At 37.8% G+C, this 16,723-nt stretch overlaps 2 protein-coding genes across 5 annotated transcripts in view; one reads left to right on the forward strand and one right to left on the reverse strand.

The window, feature by feature from the left end:
* Nucleotides 1–16,723, reverse strand: part of LOC134676171 (gastrula zinc finger protein XlCGF57.1-like) — a 119,633-nt gene that overhangs the window by 11,856 nt on the left and 91,054 nt on the right. The window contains exons 1-2 of one of the 3 annotated variants that reach the window (XM_063534479.1): nucleotides 8,270–8,915; nucleotides 7,937–8,072 (exon numbers count right to left, since the gene is read on the reverse strand). The exons of 1 other annotated variant lie outside the window; for it this stretch is intronic. In XM_063534479.1, the coding sequence (XP_063390549.1) occupies nucleotides 7,937–8,072; nucleotides 8,270–8,398 (265 nt within the window). In that variant the 5' untranslated portion in view covers nucleotides 8,399–8,915. Of the gene's footprint in view, nucleotides 1–7,936; nucleotides 8,073–8,269; nucleotides 8,916–16,723 lie in introns of those variants that run through there. One more of the 3 variants, XM_063534477.1, reaches the window with a different exon arrangement.
* Nucleotides 1–16,723, forward strand: part of LOC134676172 (zinc finger protein 431-like) — a 34,072-nt gene that overhangs the window by 6,123 nt on the left and 11,226 nt on the right. The gene's annotated exons all lie outside the window — the stretch shown is intronic.

The raw sequence follows: 16,723 nt of genomic DNA on the forward strand, positions 1-16,723 counted from the left end.
GCGTTATCATGCCACTGTTACTACTATACAAATTATTTGTTAAGTGACAGCTGGGTTTAAAAAAAACCATGTGTACTACCCGCCTGTGCCGTTGACTCCAGAATGGTTAAATGCGTTTCAAGATTCTTCATTTTCTGAACACTTCTACATTTGGTTACTGCATAAAAGGCTATCAAATTTAAACAACATTAATGAGCAACTATGAGGACCCGGGTATGTCCTTAAACTACGTCCAAGACCACCGGTGGACGGGCAGCAGCGTCCCTCAAATTCGGTGTACTCGACTGCGATCGCCAACCCGCCTGCCAAGCGTGGCGATTATGGCATACACCCCCCAAAAGGGGGAGGCCTATGTTCAGCAGTGGAAGTCTTATGGCTGAGATGATGATGATGATAATGAGCAAAAACAAAGAAAGTAGTCACGAGACGATATTAATTATTGTTATAACCAATATGGCGCTCGACAGGAAGACCCCATTAATTTCCACAACTGCGGGATGCCAACAAAGGGATTATTTCCTTAAAAATGAGTGTGAATGTAGGGTGCATCGTGATGTAATGGCAAAAACAAGTTTTTAAGGAAATAATGCCTGTTTTAGTAGTTGCATTTTAAGACTCATCCCTTAATATTTGTATTTGTTCGACAAATTACTATTTACATGATTATGTAAACAAAAGTATTATTATTTTTGTATTATTACACGGCTTTATTGTCATTTTCATATGTTATTACTGGTTTAACGATACTTTTGTAATTAAGCTTAGATATTGTGTTGTAATTACCTGAAAATAAATAAATAATGTCTGTGTTACTTTAGATTTAACATTTGTAATTCTATGAATTTTCACAGACATTTAAGTTGTAAATATATTTATAAATTATATCCGACATCTAACTGCCATAATTATGGCAAATAATAAACTATGAATAGGTAATTAAAAATGTAAAAATGAACTCTAGCGTTTAGTTGCTACCCTGGAGGGTAAATAAAATTAAATACATATAAATAAATAAAAATTACTTTTATTTTGACTTATTCCACATTTACTAAGTTTTAATAAAATCTATTAGAGCCTCCCCACACTGGTGTTTTCCAAGCGTCATCGTTCACACGTCGTGACTAGACAGTCAACTCTATGGCTGCTGCTCGACGCAACTCCATCAAACATCATCAAGCGACATCATTTTCTACAGCGGCGACTAGACGCCGATGCTCAAACGACGCTAGTGTGGGTGGCCCTTAATATAAAAATGTACTTATTTATTTGAATAAGCGAACCTCTTCGCGATAAACTCTACTCCCAGTTTTCGCCAAATCTGTCGTGAGCTTCGGCGTATCTACTGTCTACTATCTTTGTCTTACACTAGGTATAGGTACTCGTAGTTCGTTTTTTTAGCTTTAGAAAGAAGGCATGCGATCTTGACACGTCTTTTACTTAATTGAAAATCAGTAAATATTACTTATGAAAGCAGAAGAATATAAATGATCGTATTAGATTCTAAATTGTTAATATTTGCCGTGACTTATTTTTAAAACGTGTTTTTCAATAAAAAGACACATCACAAGATTGTTTACCTTATTTCTAATGCTAAAAAAGCGTACTACAGTACAGTCAACGGTAAAAATATGGGTGTACAAATCATTTCAAAAATATGTCCCATAACTCTTATGTCGGTGAATTAAGAACTATGGGACATATTTTTGAGTAAGTTGTCTACACCCATATTTTTTACCGTTAACTGTACTAGCAGCTAAAAGAAAAGGATGAGTATAGTTTTTCTTGGTTCTTACTGACTGACAAATTGGTTTGACCAACTATTTTCATGAATATATTCTTATTGTTCCATGGCTTATTGATGGCAGCATCATCTTTTTAATAATCATTAATATTCTACCGTTTAATTGAAATGTGGAGATTTTGAAGCCAGCGCATAATACCTACCTGTATTCACCTGATCTGCCTTCCTGCGATTTTTCGTGCTCTGAAACTGCAGCGTTCGGGCCTTCTCGGCTCAGCGTTGCTACGGGTTGGCAAAACTTGACGTCCCTGTGCGTGCACAACCACAGATAAGATAATGACTTGAATTTTGACAACCCTAAATAGCTGAAAGGGATAGTGCCATACATTAGAAATGGACAACGTGATTCGTCTTAGCATCGCTGTCAAACTTCGGTTTTGTAAGAAGTTTCCTTTCTGCATTGTGGCACAGAATAAATAATTAGTACCTACTAACGAGCAGGACACTTCCTACAAAATCGAAGTTTAACAGCAATTCAGGGTCGAATCATGGTGTCCCTTTCTAATGTATGCCACTATCCCTTTTGGCTATTTAGGGTTGCCAAAATTCAAGTCATTATCTTAACTGTGGTCGTGTACGCAGAGACGTCAAGTTGTGCCAACCCTAATAATTGCCTGGAGCAATGCTGAGCCGAACGAAGCCGAGAATGGCCGATCGGAGGAGCAGGAGCAGTGGGGGGACACCATTGCTTGTGTTTACATATTAAGCCGCAAACTTTAGAAATGAGTTGGAATAAAACACTTTTAACCCTTTATAAGGCAGAGGCGATATATCGACCACATACGCTCAATCAGAAATTCAACCATACTGTTTTAATAATAGGGCTCAAAATCGTTTGCATTAATTGAATATTCAACTTGCTTTTAAAATAGATTTTTGAAATGTAGGCTTCTGATAGCTGCAACAAATTCTGCGATAGCACGTCCCTGTCAACGGGCCTTATAAAGGGTTAATTTGTTTCTATATTTTATTTACCTTCCAGAGTGGTTGTGGAGACATATATGGCGTTCATTTTCGAGGGATGCAAGCTACAGAGATAACTGACCACCCCACACTGCAAACAGGTTTCAATGCAGAAGGGTCAGTTATCTCTGCATTTACAATCTACTGTTAATTATTGTACAGTCACCTGCAATAATATGTTACTCTCCGAAAGCTGCAAAAATATGTGACACGCTCTTATAGCTTTACAAATAAGATCGTGTCAGATATTTTTGCGGCCTTCGTTGTGTAACATATTAATGCAGGTGACTGTACAATCACATAACTAATTTCATTAAAATAAAAATATTACATTGCTATTATGCACGAAGTAAGAACGTGCTAAACCGCTGGCTAATCGCTTATCAGTGCTGTAGTGCAGTGGCGTAGCTAGGGGGGGGCGGCGGGGGCGGTCCGCCCCGGGTGTCACCCATTTAGGGGTGACACCCGACCGTGAACATCAGTAGTTTACAAAAATTCGTAAAATCATGTAAAACGAAAGTGAAGGAGTAAATCCTGAGCTATTTAACATAAATTACAATTACTCTTTTTAAGTATATTTTACAATTTTGATTGAATTTTGGGGTGACACCCACAATTTCCGCACCGGGTGCCACCCATGCTAGCTACGCCACTGCTGTAGTGTTTTTCAAACATGAAGGGTACGGTGACAAATGTAATTTCCATACAATTTATTTATAAAGTTAAAACGCCAAATTTTCCCAAATTGTAGCTTTGTAACGACCACAGAGCAAAGTCGCGGACGGACGTAGCAAAACCATAATCGTCCGAGTCGAATACGGAACTCATAAAATGGATGGGGTTTCTCAACCCCCATCTTGTATCCAATGTATTTTACACAACAAATCTGAATTTAGTCATATTTGTCCATTTCTTTTAATTTAACAAATTTCGTCGGTTTCTCGTGGTGGACATTCATAAGATGGTTCTTAATTCCGCTCAGGCCCTGAAATTTCTTAGAACATATTTCGCAAGCATACGGTTTCTCCCCAGTGTGTACCCGATTATGAATTTTCAATTCAGCAAGAACTACAAAGGCTTTGTTACAAATTTTGCAAACATGTGGTCTGCTTTCCTCGTGCATCCGTCGGATATGAACTTTCAAGGCAGACTTATGTCTGAATGGTTGGCCGCATACTTCACACGAGTGTTTTTTGTCCTCATGCACCTTCAGGTGGTCCTGTAAATTCCTCTTCGTTTGGTATTTTTTAAGACATACTTCGCACTCGAAAGGTTTTCCTTCATTATGAGTTTCTTTATGGTATTTTAGAACACCTATAGTCGAAAATCGTTTGCTACATATTTCACACATAAATGCTAGATCTTTCTTTTTATCTGCCGTTTCCTTCTCCGTGTGTTTGTTCATATGTTTTACTAAAGTCCCCTGTAGAGCAAATCGTTTCCTACAAGTATCACAACTGAACTGTTTGTCCATCACTTGGTTGTGCTTTTCTAATAAATGTTTCTTTAAGCTATTTCTATAGCGAAACTTAGTTTGACATGTTGCACAGGTATAAGGTTTTTCCCCTGTGTGTATGCGCATATGTATATTCAAATCATGCTTCAGTATGAATCGTTTATTACACACGTGACACACGTGCTTATAACCCTTTTTGTGAGTTAACGAATGAGTATATAAACCGCCTTTAGTTCTATAACTTTTATTGCATTTTTCACACTTAAAAGGTTTTCCTCCCGAGTGGTCAAATTTATGAGTATTCAAGGCAAACTGAGTATTAAATTTTCTTTTACAAATGTCGCAAGTGAACGGATAATCTCCAGAGTGATGTTTGGAATGAGCGTCTAAATAGTGTTTATCTACAAATTGCTTTTTGCATATATCACACGCAAAAAAATTGGCGGGTCCTTGATCTCCTGATTCTTCTGACGACTCTTTCTTGCATGTAGTTATTTCTCCTGGCTCTACGCGATTCTGATCATATTTCGAATGACTATTTCTATGTACGTTTAATTGGCCTTTATGTCTAAATTTCTTGTTGCATATATCACATTCGTATGGTTTTTCACCAGTGTGTATACGCATATGAGTAACATATTCATGTTTTTGCACGAATCCATTTTTGCATAATTCGCAAGAGAATTTGAATTTCCCTATATGGTTTGCGTAATGAGCATTTAAGTGGCCCTTCTGTCCGAATCTTTTATCGCATATTTTGCACGAGTAAGGTTTCTCTCTAGGGTGGGAGTTGCGCTTGGTAACGTTTGGAGCTGGCGCGACCGAGACGCTGTTGGACGCAGTACGAACGGGTTCAGCCAAAGGCACTGGCGAACCTTCCTGTAATGTAACTGAAACAATAAGATTTAATATATGTGTGGCGACAGGTGTTTTAATTATTAGTATTTTTATAATTAATATTAACGTTCCCGTATTCAAATGCAATCGCCGCTCCGCGCGACGCGGGCGCAGCGTAAGAGTACTTGCCTTATCGCTCGGTTCGTTTCGCCGTAGATCGGCGGCCCGAGTGCGCATTCGTGCGCGCTCGGAAATCCCGGTTAGTCGGCATATTACCACTCTCGAGGCTGGACGCATGCGCTCGCGCCGCCTGAGCTAACGGTTAATGCTTACGCGCCGACTCGCTTGCTTTATATTCGGTTTGCGTGCGCGCCGAATACGCTTATAGCTTTTGCTTTTTATGTATACTTTCTTTATGTGCTTTTTCTATCTTCTGTGCTTACTCTGACTTTCTCTTCAACTATACTGTGCGGTGCTTTGTACTCTTACTTCTTTCCTTTGTGTTTGTGACTCTTGTGTGCCGTTATTTGACAATATATAATTAATGTGGAACTAGCTTGTTTCTCTTATCTCGCTAGGCTAGTTCACCACATATGTATTATAGTCTAACGTCTTAGCTTCGTAAATATAAAGGTCAATTCATGACTGTCAAATTTGACTTCCTAACTTATGGCGACTATAGGAAGTGGAATAAATGTTCATAAGAAAGGAGGGGGGTTATGGCAACTAACACGTATTTTTTGGGCAGAAAATAGTGTAAAAAATTCATGTAATAAATGGACGCCCTCAATGAGTGTTCATAAGAAACTTTTTCGTCCCACTAACAGACAATAAAATATTTTTGTAGTATAGTCGCGGTTCCCTAACATAATCCACTTTTCTATACAATTAGTATGACAACTTGGGTACTTTAGTTGGGACACCGACCGTAGATCTTTCTTAAACCATGGTAAGTACTTTACAAAGCTGTTTTCTACGCAAAGTAGTGTTCTGACGTTCAAAAAGTTTATATAAATTTAAATTCTGTATTTAAACATATTGCGCGGTATTACACTAGCTATTTGACGTTGCCGAGCCGCGTTGTCAAGATGAGTAGCAAGTAGTACAAAACACGTGGTCACAGAATAAATAGTCACCACTACCGGACAGAAAATACACTTTCAAGTTTGACAGCGATTCAGGGACGAATCATGCTGACTCTTTCTAATGTATGGCACTATCCCATTAAGCTATTTAGGGTTTTCATAATTCAAGTCATTATCTTATTATGTGGTCGTGTACCCAAAGGAACGTCAAGTTGAGTTAACCCTGATAATTGCTCCGAGCAGTGCTGAGCCGAACGGAGCCGAGAATGCCCGAAAGGGAAGTGTGGCCTCATTGAGGTGGGCTCAATTTTGAGTTCTGATAACACTTTTCCAGTTCGTTAGGATACAGCTTTCCAGAATACACACCTGATATGTTGCTGTCAGCCATCTCCACTTCCGGTCTCTCCTGCTTGATCCCACGAGCTGAAAACACAGCTTAATTAAACATTTAAAAAACTATCGGAAAAATTACCTTTTCTAACAATACCAATAAAACACTTAAATAGACAAAAATACAAGTTCAGGTATAGTTATTTACGATACAAGTACGCGGAAAAGAGGAAATTTGAAACGAGTGGCGATCAGGTGGCGATCGACCTGGCACGACCGAAGAGTGTTTTAAATCGTCACGGGTTACAAATTACTTATTCGAACGTGTATCGTACAGCGTTCTACAGTACATACATATGACCCTTTAAACTTATAACATACGCACGGAAAGTTTGCTGTATAAAGTAGGGCCATATGTACTGTAAAATACTTTTTGACTGTTCTTTGTGATTGTGAGTGCGCCACTTGCACCATCCCACTAACCCGGGGATAAGTGTCAAATCGTACTGGTAACCATGGTAACTCAAGGTCTAACCGGTTAACCCCGGATTAGTGAATGGTGAAAGTGACTCTGAGGTGTATCGCGTAAGTATTGTTTGTTATACGAGTAAGAACTAGATTACGTAACGCAAAATAGTTTTGGACTAAAATATGCGCAAAATGTTAATACTTTTAGCGTCTTTCGAGCGTCGACGCCTATAACTCTATGGCCGCTGCTCGACGCAACTGCGCAGCGACGTCATTTTCCATAACGCTGACCAGACGCCGACGCTCGAAAGACGCTAAATGTGGGGTGGCCCTTATCTGCTGCCATTATTATGTATAAGTAAATGTATGGGAATCGAAATTTCTCATTTCCATATATGAGAGTTCCCCTTGTTTCTTATGAAAGTATCCTGAAATATCTAGGAACTTTTTGGAAGCTTTCCCCGATTTGCACATGTACACAAATGTATCTATAGGATACTTACGCGAAATGGCGTCATCTCCAGTTGGTTTCTCTAACTTGATTTCGATGTTGTCACTTGCAGCTGAAAGAAAAAGTTATGTTAGAGAGCGAGCCTTCATACGCGCGCGGCTTTTATATCATTGTGTGTGCTTCATCATAGATTAAAGGAACAGGCAGCTCGGAAAGTTAAGAGTATTAAAAACAAAAATCAGGGTATTGGAGTAGGTACAACTCGTTTTTATTGAATTAGGTATTTCACAAACCAAGCTTGTGGTCAAATGGTTAGAAAAATCTTATAAAAAACAATAAATTAATAATAAATAAAAATAGCCTTTTTTAAGCATCCACCTTATCTGTCGCTTCCTGTGTTTGTTCTACAAAGTGTTCCATGGCATGGGACTGGACATTTATTGCTCTAGTTTGTTCTTCAGAAGTCTAAAAGTTACCAGTACACAACTCTTTTGTAGTAGCAAATTTGCCTGCATATTATATGCCTGGTGTGTCATATAGCTTACTGGCAGGGACCGCTCCCATGAGCCGCTTGTGCAGCACATCCTGGCTGCGCTGCACTTGCAGCTTGAAGTCGCTCGCGTCCCGCAGCCGGCCAACGCACACCTCGCAGATCCCGCACTCCTCATTTCCTAAACTTAGCTGGAACACAAAAAAAAACCATCTTCTTTACAACTTATGTGACATGATTAACTATGCAGCTTTTTCAACAACAAATTCGCTTCAATTTGATGGGGTTCAAATAAACAGAATGTTACTTAAGTATCCTATGTGTCTACAGGGCAGGTTGCCAAAGATATTGACAAATGATTTCAATAAAATAAGGTTTTTATACTTACATTTAAACCGAAGCATTCTCTCAACATGTCGTAATATATCTCTGCTTTGCCGAGATGATTGTATAGTGTCTTGAGGCCTTTGTCCGGAGGGCGCACCAGACAGCAGCTACATGAGTAATACTCCTCCATGGTCCTTTTAGCTGGAATTAAGTAAATGCCCAAATATAAATATTGAAATGGCTGTGCATTACTTAATCAATAGGCTCTGCCGCACTTCTTTCAATTTCGGATAAGACAAGTCCAGGGCTATAACCGCGAAAATCGACGTTCGCAAATTCGGGGCATTTTTCTCTGTCACTCTTATTACGCCTTCATAGGAGTAAAAAAGAAAGATCCCCGCAATTTGCGAATTTCTGTTTTCGCGGTAGCCCCTCAGTACAACCAGTTTGACGATTTCTTACCCGTAACAGACTATGTCAGCAACTACCAAACTAGAACAACACTCGGACAACAACAAAACAATAAAAAAAAGACATTCGGAAATTCCATGAAATTCCACCTAAAAACTTTTTTTCAAAACTGCCAGAGAGTCCACGCCGCTACGGGCAGAATCCAGTCATAGGGCCAGCTATACGAGGAGTCTCTAAAAGTAAGTATATTTTGATTTAGTTTAGAGGCCAAAACCGTGCACGTTATTGAATGCCTTCGACGTTATCACTTATCCAACTGTCCATCAAAGAGATAGAATATAATATAATCAGATAATCACTGTTATCAGTGTCCGTCATCACGGCGCCATTACATGTCATATGGTCATTAACCTGACCATTGACAATCCCCATAGATTTATTCATTTTAATTGGTGTTTGTGTGGCAACATTTAATGCTACGCTATACAAGCCAAGTTCAAAATACATATTACGACAAGTTCTTGTTTATGTTTAAATTGAGCCAACCAACAAATTATTTATGAGATGAAATTGACAGATTCGATCAGGAATGAAATTGGCGACAGTCTCATCTCGCGTCCACACGTACACAAATTAATCACCAACAGATTTATGGTGACATTAATAAAATCACTGGCCCCAAACGCGAATACTGGCGTCACAAACTGGTATTCTTGCGTCCACACCTCCAGTTTATTCGATAATTTCGGTCGGAGGCATTAAATCTTGGCGTAATATCTTAACCTTGGCTTCTGAACCCAGCATTAAACATGCCGAAAAAAAAAACAAAATGTCAATTCATATAGTCAATGGTCAGGTTAGTGAAATTAATTAAAGATAAGGATCATTTTCATTTCATGGCCTCGGAGTTCAATATCGTGGACGATGAACGCCTCTAAACCAAAAACATAATCAAAATATACTTAACTTACTTTAGAGACGCCTCGAACTGCTGTCTCTGTGATCGAATTCTGTCCGTCGTGGCGTGAAAACTCGTACTCGGGTCACTTGAAAAATTTGAGTCTCTCCTCACTGCTGCGTTTTTCTAGTTTTCAGTATCGATTAGCTGCAGTAGCTGCTACGGGTAAGTAACCAGTGGTAAAATAGCTGAAGTGGTTCTCCCTGATAGGTAGGACTCCATTCATATTGTCTACAATACAATACAACTAACCAATACAAGAATTTTATTGTTGGTGGACGTAGATATGCATTATGCTCTGTAAAGAAAAAATTTGATGTTGATTCAAAAAACCGGTCAAGTGTGAGTCGGACTCGCGCACGAAGGGTTCCGTACCATTAAGCAATACAGGAAAAAAATCGCGTTTGTTGTTAGGGACTTACAACACTTAAATATTTATTATATTCTGTTTTTAGTATTTGTTGTTCTAGCGGCAACAGAAATACATCATCTGTGAAAATTTCAACTGTCTAGTTTCATCTATCATGGTTCATGAATTCATGATATCTCATGAACTGCCTGGTGACAGACAGACGGACAGTGGAGTCTTAGTAATAGGGTCCCGTTTTTACCCTTTAGGTACAGAACCCTAAAAAATACTTATGCACCCCCTTGAGGTTTCTACTCAAACCTCTTGCATTACATAACTGCTAGCTATAATGACTCAGATCCGCGATTGTACAGATGTGGCCCCTTGTAGTCCACATATAAATAATGTTGGAGGCATAGTTGAGGGATCAATCAAGACACTGATTGTTGACTGGATAAGGGAACTGCAAATCATATATTTATTATTGAAGTGTCCTAAATTACATCACCAATACATATGTATGTATATTACTTTCTTCCATGTGAGATAAGTTGTCCATCCTAATAATTACACTGTTATGTGATATTTTGAATAAATTTCTTACCAAAAATAATCTTAAATGGTAGGAATATGTTTAAGTAGTGTTATCACCCACGGATATGTCACATTGTATTTACTGTAGTGTACAAATTTGTTAGTAGTTTTGTGTTAGTATGTTAAGTTATTTTGTTTCTTTGTAGGTTGGTCAGATATCCTGAACACCATATATTACTGAACTTCAAAATAATATATATACTGGCAACCCTTAATATTGGCATGATAAAGGCTTGATGAATCAGTAATGTAATATTGATTGAGTAGTGCTCGGCAATTTCAATAATTCCAAGAGGACACTTACCCAATCTCAGTCAATAAGACCATGGAGGAGTATTACTCATGTAGCTGCTGTCTGGTGCGCCCTCCGGACAAAGGCCTCAAGACACTATATAATCATCTCGGCAAAGCAGAGATATATGACGATATGCTGAGAGATTGCTTCGGTTTAAATGTAAGTATAAAAACCTTGTCTTTTAAAAATCTTTATCACATGGTTATGCTTTTATTCGGAAATATCTATGGCAATATGGCTTGTGAACACATACAGTTCTTTAATAACATTTTCCATTTATATTTGCACCGACCAAATTATATTAATAAATTTTAACATGTTCAATGCCAAGTGCCCCATTTCCAATACAAAATGAACCCTAAGGACTGTATCGTTTATTATAAATACAACTTTACTTAGCCGTTTTTTCTGGTATTATGTTTTTATTAAAAAATTACACATATAGTTTAATTAGTGCTTTAATAATAAGTAACATTTCGTCCTGGGAGATCACGTAAAGCATATGGTTTGGACAATATTTACCCAATCCTCCCGAGTAACTACAACGATTTCGGACAAATACTACAAGAAAATTTACGGTTTGCGAACAAGATAAGTATTACACAAAAAAAATCGTACTATGTAAACAGCAATTACATATGATTCGTAAAGCGAAACATCTGGGCATAGTCTAATCATTTCTTTTAGTTGGAAAAAAAGTTTTGGATCTGTGCTTGGTGGCCTTTTTGAAAATATGGCATGTTACTTACGACAACCCCGACTTTGGTATACAATATAACCATCATGGAGCGTTTCTATCGACCTGTTCTAGCCATGGTTCAACGCCATGAATGTCCGTTAGGCTTTGGATTTCGGTAGATTCTTTTAGCTGTTTCCGTCATTTCCCTGGCGTCAGAAATTGACGGGAATCCAAAATGTTGCATAAAAAGTCGTTTTCATGTAAAGATAAAATACACCACATTTATTCTGTGGATGTTCAATTGAGCAATCATGAAAAGGACACTTAGATGGCATATTTTGGCAGCATATTAACCTTTTGTTTCTTTAAATCGTACTAAGGAATCGGTGAAATAGTCTCAAATTAAGCTCGATAGGCTTGTCCGAATTACATTTGCTAGAAGGTATTAAAATCATCATAAAGTCCCTAAAATAAAATAAATGTAAAACATTCTTATATCAGATATGTCTTAAAAATACCCCCAGATTATACCTTAAGAACATAGTAATACAAAATAATACACACGTCAACAGTTAGACCAGGTTTTATCTGTATTTATAATAAACGATACAGTCCTTACGAGCAGTTTTCACAAAGCTTTTGTATCATCAACCTTCCTTTTGAGCAAATTTAAGTATTTATTTATAGCCTTATACCAGAAATACATTTTTATATTACATCTATAGTTTTCCTTAATCTACGATAACCGATTCTGTGTGCCTTTGGGCAAAGGCCTCCCACAATCATCTCCACTCTTTCTTATTTTGCATTAATCTGGTCCATGTTTTAGTCCTTTCATGAAACCACTTTTCTACCCTACCCACATATGTATTACCTAACCCTTTGCCTATGTACTTATGATTGTTTTAATGTAATAAATTTTTGTTGGAATGTTTTAGTACTTTCAGCCATGTCTTCGATTTCATCGGACCATCTTTTAAATTGCCTACCTCTGTTTCTTTAAGTCCTCTAGGGTCCCATAGTGTTACAATTTTGCAAATTTAAGTGGCTGCAGGATTAATTAATAATTATATGATAAGTTGTAATGAACATTGTTCCTATTTTGTGTTCCAGCTAGGTTTGGGAAATGAGGAGTGCGGGATCTGCGAGGTGTGCGTGGGGCGGCTGCGGGACGCGAACGACTTCAAGCTACAAGTCCTTCGTGTCCAGGACGTGCTGCACAAGCGGCTCACCGGAGCGCTCCCTGCCAGTAAGCTATATGACATACCAGACTTGAGTGGACAGTTGGTGGCATTTTTATTAGGCAGATTCGCTTAAAACAGGCGGCCTCTCGATGGCATAAGCTGGCTGTCGTGTGTTTATTAGCTTGTTTGTTACTGTACACCGTGGTATGGGGACCTTGCACTTTGAGACTATGTGCTGAAACTTGGCACAGTTGATTGTTAGCTGGTCTTGAGCAGATACAGACCGGTAGACATCGAGAACCACGTCTAATTTAGTGGGGGGAGGGGGGAAGCTCGACACTGCCGCGCTTCACTTGGAGCAATATTTCTCTAAAACTATACCCATTAGGGCATGTGATATATCATTTTCGGATAAATTATGGATGAGGAATCTAGTTTTGGAACAAAAACAATGCACTTTCTAACAAAAAAAAGCATAAAGTAGAAAAGACTAAAAAAACGTAGTTTTGATTTTTTCATAATTACCATTTTTAGGGTTCCGTACCCAAAGGGTAAAACGGGACCCTATTACTAAGACTTCGCTGTCCGTCCGTCCGTCTGTCACCAGGCTGTATCTCACGAACCGTGATAGCTAGAGAGTTGAAATTTTCACAGATTATGTATTTCTGTTGCCGCTATAACAACAAATACTAAAAACAGAATAAAATAAAGATTTAAATGGGGCTCCCATACAACAAACGTGATTTTTGACCAAAGTTAAGCAACGTCGGGCGGGGTCAGTACTTGGATGGGTGACCGTTTCTTTTTGCTTTTTATTGTTTTTTTTTTGCATTGTGGTGCGGAACCCTTCGTGCGCGAGTCCGACTCGCACTTGCCCGGTTTTTTTTTTTCAAGTGTAGCAGGAATCTGAAAACAAAAAATACAGTCGTAAAGCTACACTTATTGCGTTTAAGAAAATATATAGTTTATTATACAAAACTGTTGATAAATGGGAGATAAAAAATAATATTAAGCGTGGGTCAGAGTGATCTCAATACAAAATATTATGAATGTGGGAAAGTTACTTATAACTTGCTCTACAATCGTTTATTTTTCTTGTTTTTCGTAAATAACTCGTAAACGGTAGCCCACAGCAAAAAAATATCTATTACATAATTAATCTTTTTCAGATTTCTTATAAAGTAAGTGCTACAGTCTGGCGTGCGCAACGATTACGTTAGGACGCGTTCCTTTGTTTACCTTATTGTAATACCGATTTTTTGTGTTTTGCTTACAGCATTATGATTCCGAGTGTGTAAAAAGTGATTATAATGACTATAGTATTGATAATAAGTGAAAAACTAAGTTAATTAGTCGTTTATTTTCGTGTAAACACAATTTTAGTGGTTTTATCGAACTACCCTCAATTTGTGAGTATGAGTGAATCGGGCGAGGAACCGGCCCCGCAGCCGGCCTCGAGTGCCGAGATGACCCCAGAATCAATCAGGAAGGTTATCATGGGCTCCGAGGGGTCCTTTCCTCAAGGAGATGGCGAGATGGACTTGCAATGGGATGAAGGAGATTTGAATGTCGGTAACCAAAGCGGTGTGGTTGAGGTGACGAGAGGGGTAGAGAGGTTATTAAATTAAACACATGCGCTCTATCTAATGGTCCGTTTACTACTGACTAATAATATCAACAATCTGTTTCCCTATACTATACCACATTACAGGGGTAGTTGCAAAGAAAAATGTTTGACAATAACATTTTTCTTTGACGTTGCGTACAATTACAATTATTCAATTACACAAACGGGTCTACCGCGATATAATTTCATTGTTTTTACCTTTAATTCCGACGTTTCCGGACGGACCAGTGTACGGATACTGTGAGCAGAGATATATATAACTCCGTATAAGATAAATAAAGTCTAAGAAAAAAACGTGCCTCGGATGTCAAGCAAAAGTCACTGTCGAATAGATGGCGCCATACACCTTTGGCCTATTGTCGTTTAGATGGCGTTGGCGACACCGTTTGATATTTAACAATTTTAACACGTATCAGTGAAAGAACATGGGTCATTGTGGAACAATAAAAATTAATAATCATATGTCCGTAAACATATTTTAATTCATTTATACATTTTCAATTTTATTTTAAGTTTTAATCGTGTGTCGATAGATGGCAGTAAATGTACCGTGACTATAAAATTTACTTTGACAGGACCCCTCTATACTATCTATTCTTTTTGCTGTGAGTGTTGCGTGTCGTGCCGTGGACAATAAACATTAAACTTTAACGGGTAGCTGCAATTTCTTTGTCTACCCCGAACATTTTTATAAACTAATTTCGGGTAGTTTAGTGTTGTTTTATTAATATCTCCGTTGACATTTGTTGGGACGTCAGTCTTTCCGTGACCACAGCTGGTGCAACTCAGCTGAAACGTCGTAATTAAAGGTAAAAACAATGAAATTATATCGCGGTAGACCCGTTTGTGTAATTGAATATGTGTACAAAACGCGAGAGTTTAAAGTGTTACAATTACAATTACTTAAGTACAATTAAGACCTTAAATGCTAGGTACAAAAAGTTTAGTTCTATTTTTGTGAACCGTTTCATGTTTGTTACATTTTTGTATGATGACATTAGGTTCCTTATCTTCTAAAACAACGTAAGGGCCGTCGTACAAACGGTCAAGTTTTCCACCGGTTTCGTTAAGCACTAACACTTTATCACCACACTTGTATGTCACTGGATTAAGTTTTTTGTCGTATGCACTTTTACTGTCCATTTTCACTTTTAACAGGTTTTCGCGCGCATCTTTGTGCGCCACTTGTAAACGGTACTTTACTTCTAAACTATAGTTATCAACATTATACAATGGTTCTACAAAATTACTTAATCTACTTGGAATTTCACATGGTTTTCCGAACACTAGTTCGTATGGGGCATATTTGGTTGCTGTGTGAACTGTATTGTTGTAACAAAAACACCAAAAGGGAAGCCAATGACTCCATGTCTCAGGATGTTGATCGCATTGTATACGTAAAAATGAACCTAAATTTTTATGTGAATTTTCTAATGCTCCTATTGTTTCGTGATGGTATGCTATGCTGTGGAATTTAATTTTTCAATTTCTAGTAATTTACATACTTCTGTTATGGTTGATGAAATAAATTCTGAACCCCTATCTGTTTTTATGCATTTTGGAATTCCAAACCTTAAAATAAAATTATTAACTAATGCTCTAGCTACTGTTTTAGTCTCCTTATTAGCTAATGGATACGCTTCCACGAATTTACTTAACTCACATTGTAATGTAAGTATATAATTATTACCGCTATCGTCCCTATCGACAGGACCAACTATATCTAAAAATATTTTTTCTAAGGCATAAGTTGCGGTGGTCGTCACCACCATAGGCTCTTTTGTGATTGTGTGCCTTGAATGTTTCATTTTTTGACATTTTTCACATGTTCGAACAAACTCTGTCACGTCTTTATCGATTCCTGGCCAGTAAAATTTCCGTTTAATATTATTTGTCATTCTTCGCACCCCAGCATGGCCACTGGTAGGCAGAAGATGATAGTCATTTAGTATATGTTTAATATCTCTTTCACTCTCTACTCTCGTAACTCCTCTCAACACTAAAATCTTGGGACCTTCATATATATTTTTACATTGTATTTCATTTAACAATTGTTTCATAAATTCTTCATTTTCACTTCTTTTAATTATCATACATATTTTGTCGACATTAATTGTTTTACTAAATTTACTCAATTTTTCCACAAATACGGCTCGCGTGAATTGTGTTGAATAACTGAGATTTATATATAATATTTTTTTATTATTCGTAAATGCAAAACACTCCCATTCTGCATCTATCTCTCTTTTATTTCGTAGCTGGTTAATTTTATACTCATCTGACAAAACCATCTCCACGGAATCATTCGGTATCCTTAATATTTCCACAATTCGCGGTTGATCAAGCCGCTTATCTTTGGCACTATTAGGGATACTGTCAGTCTTTACCTTACTCTCCTCTTCCTCCCTTCTTTTCGCT

The sequence above is a fragment of the Cydia fagiglandana genome, chromosome 24, assembly GCF_963556715.1.
Source record: "Cydia fagiglandana chromosome 24, ilCydFagi1.1, whole genome shotgun sequence".
NCBI lineage: Eukaryota > Metazoa > Arthropoda > Insecta > Lepidoptera > Tortricidae > Cydia > Cydia fagiglandana.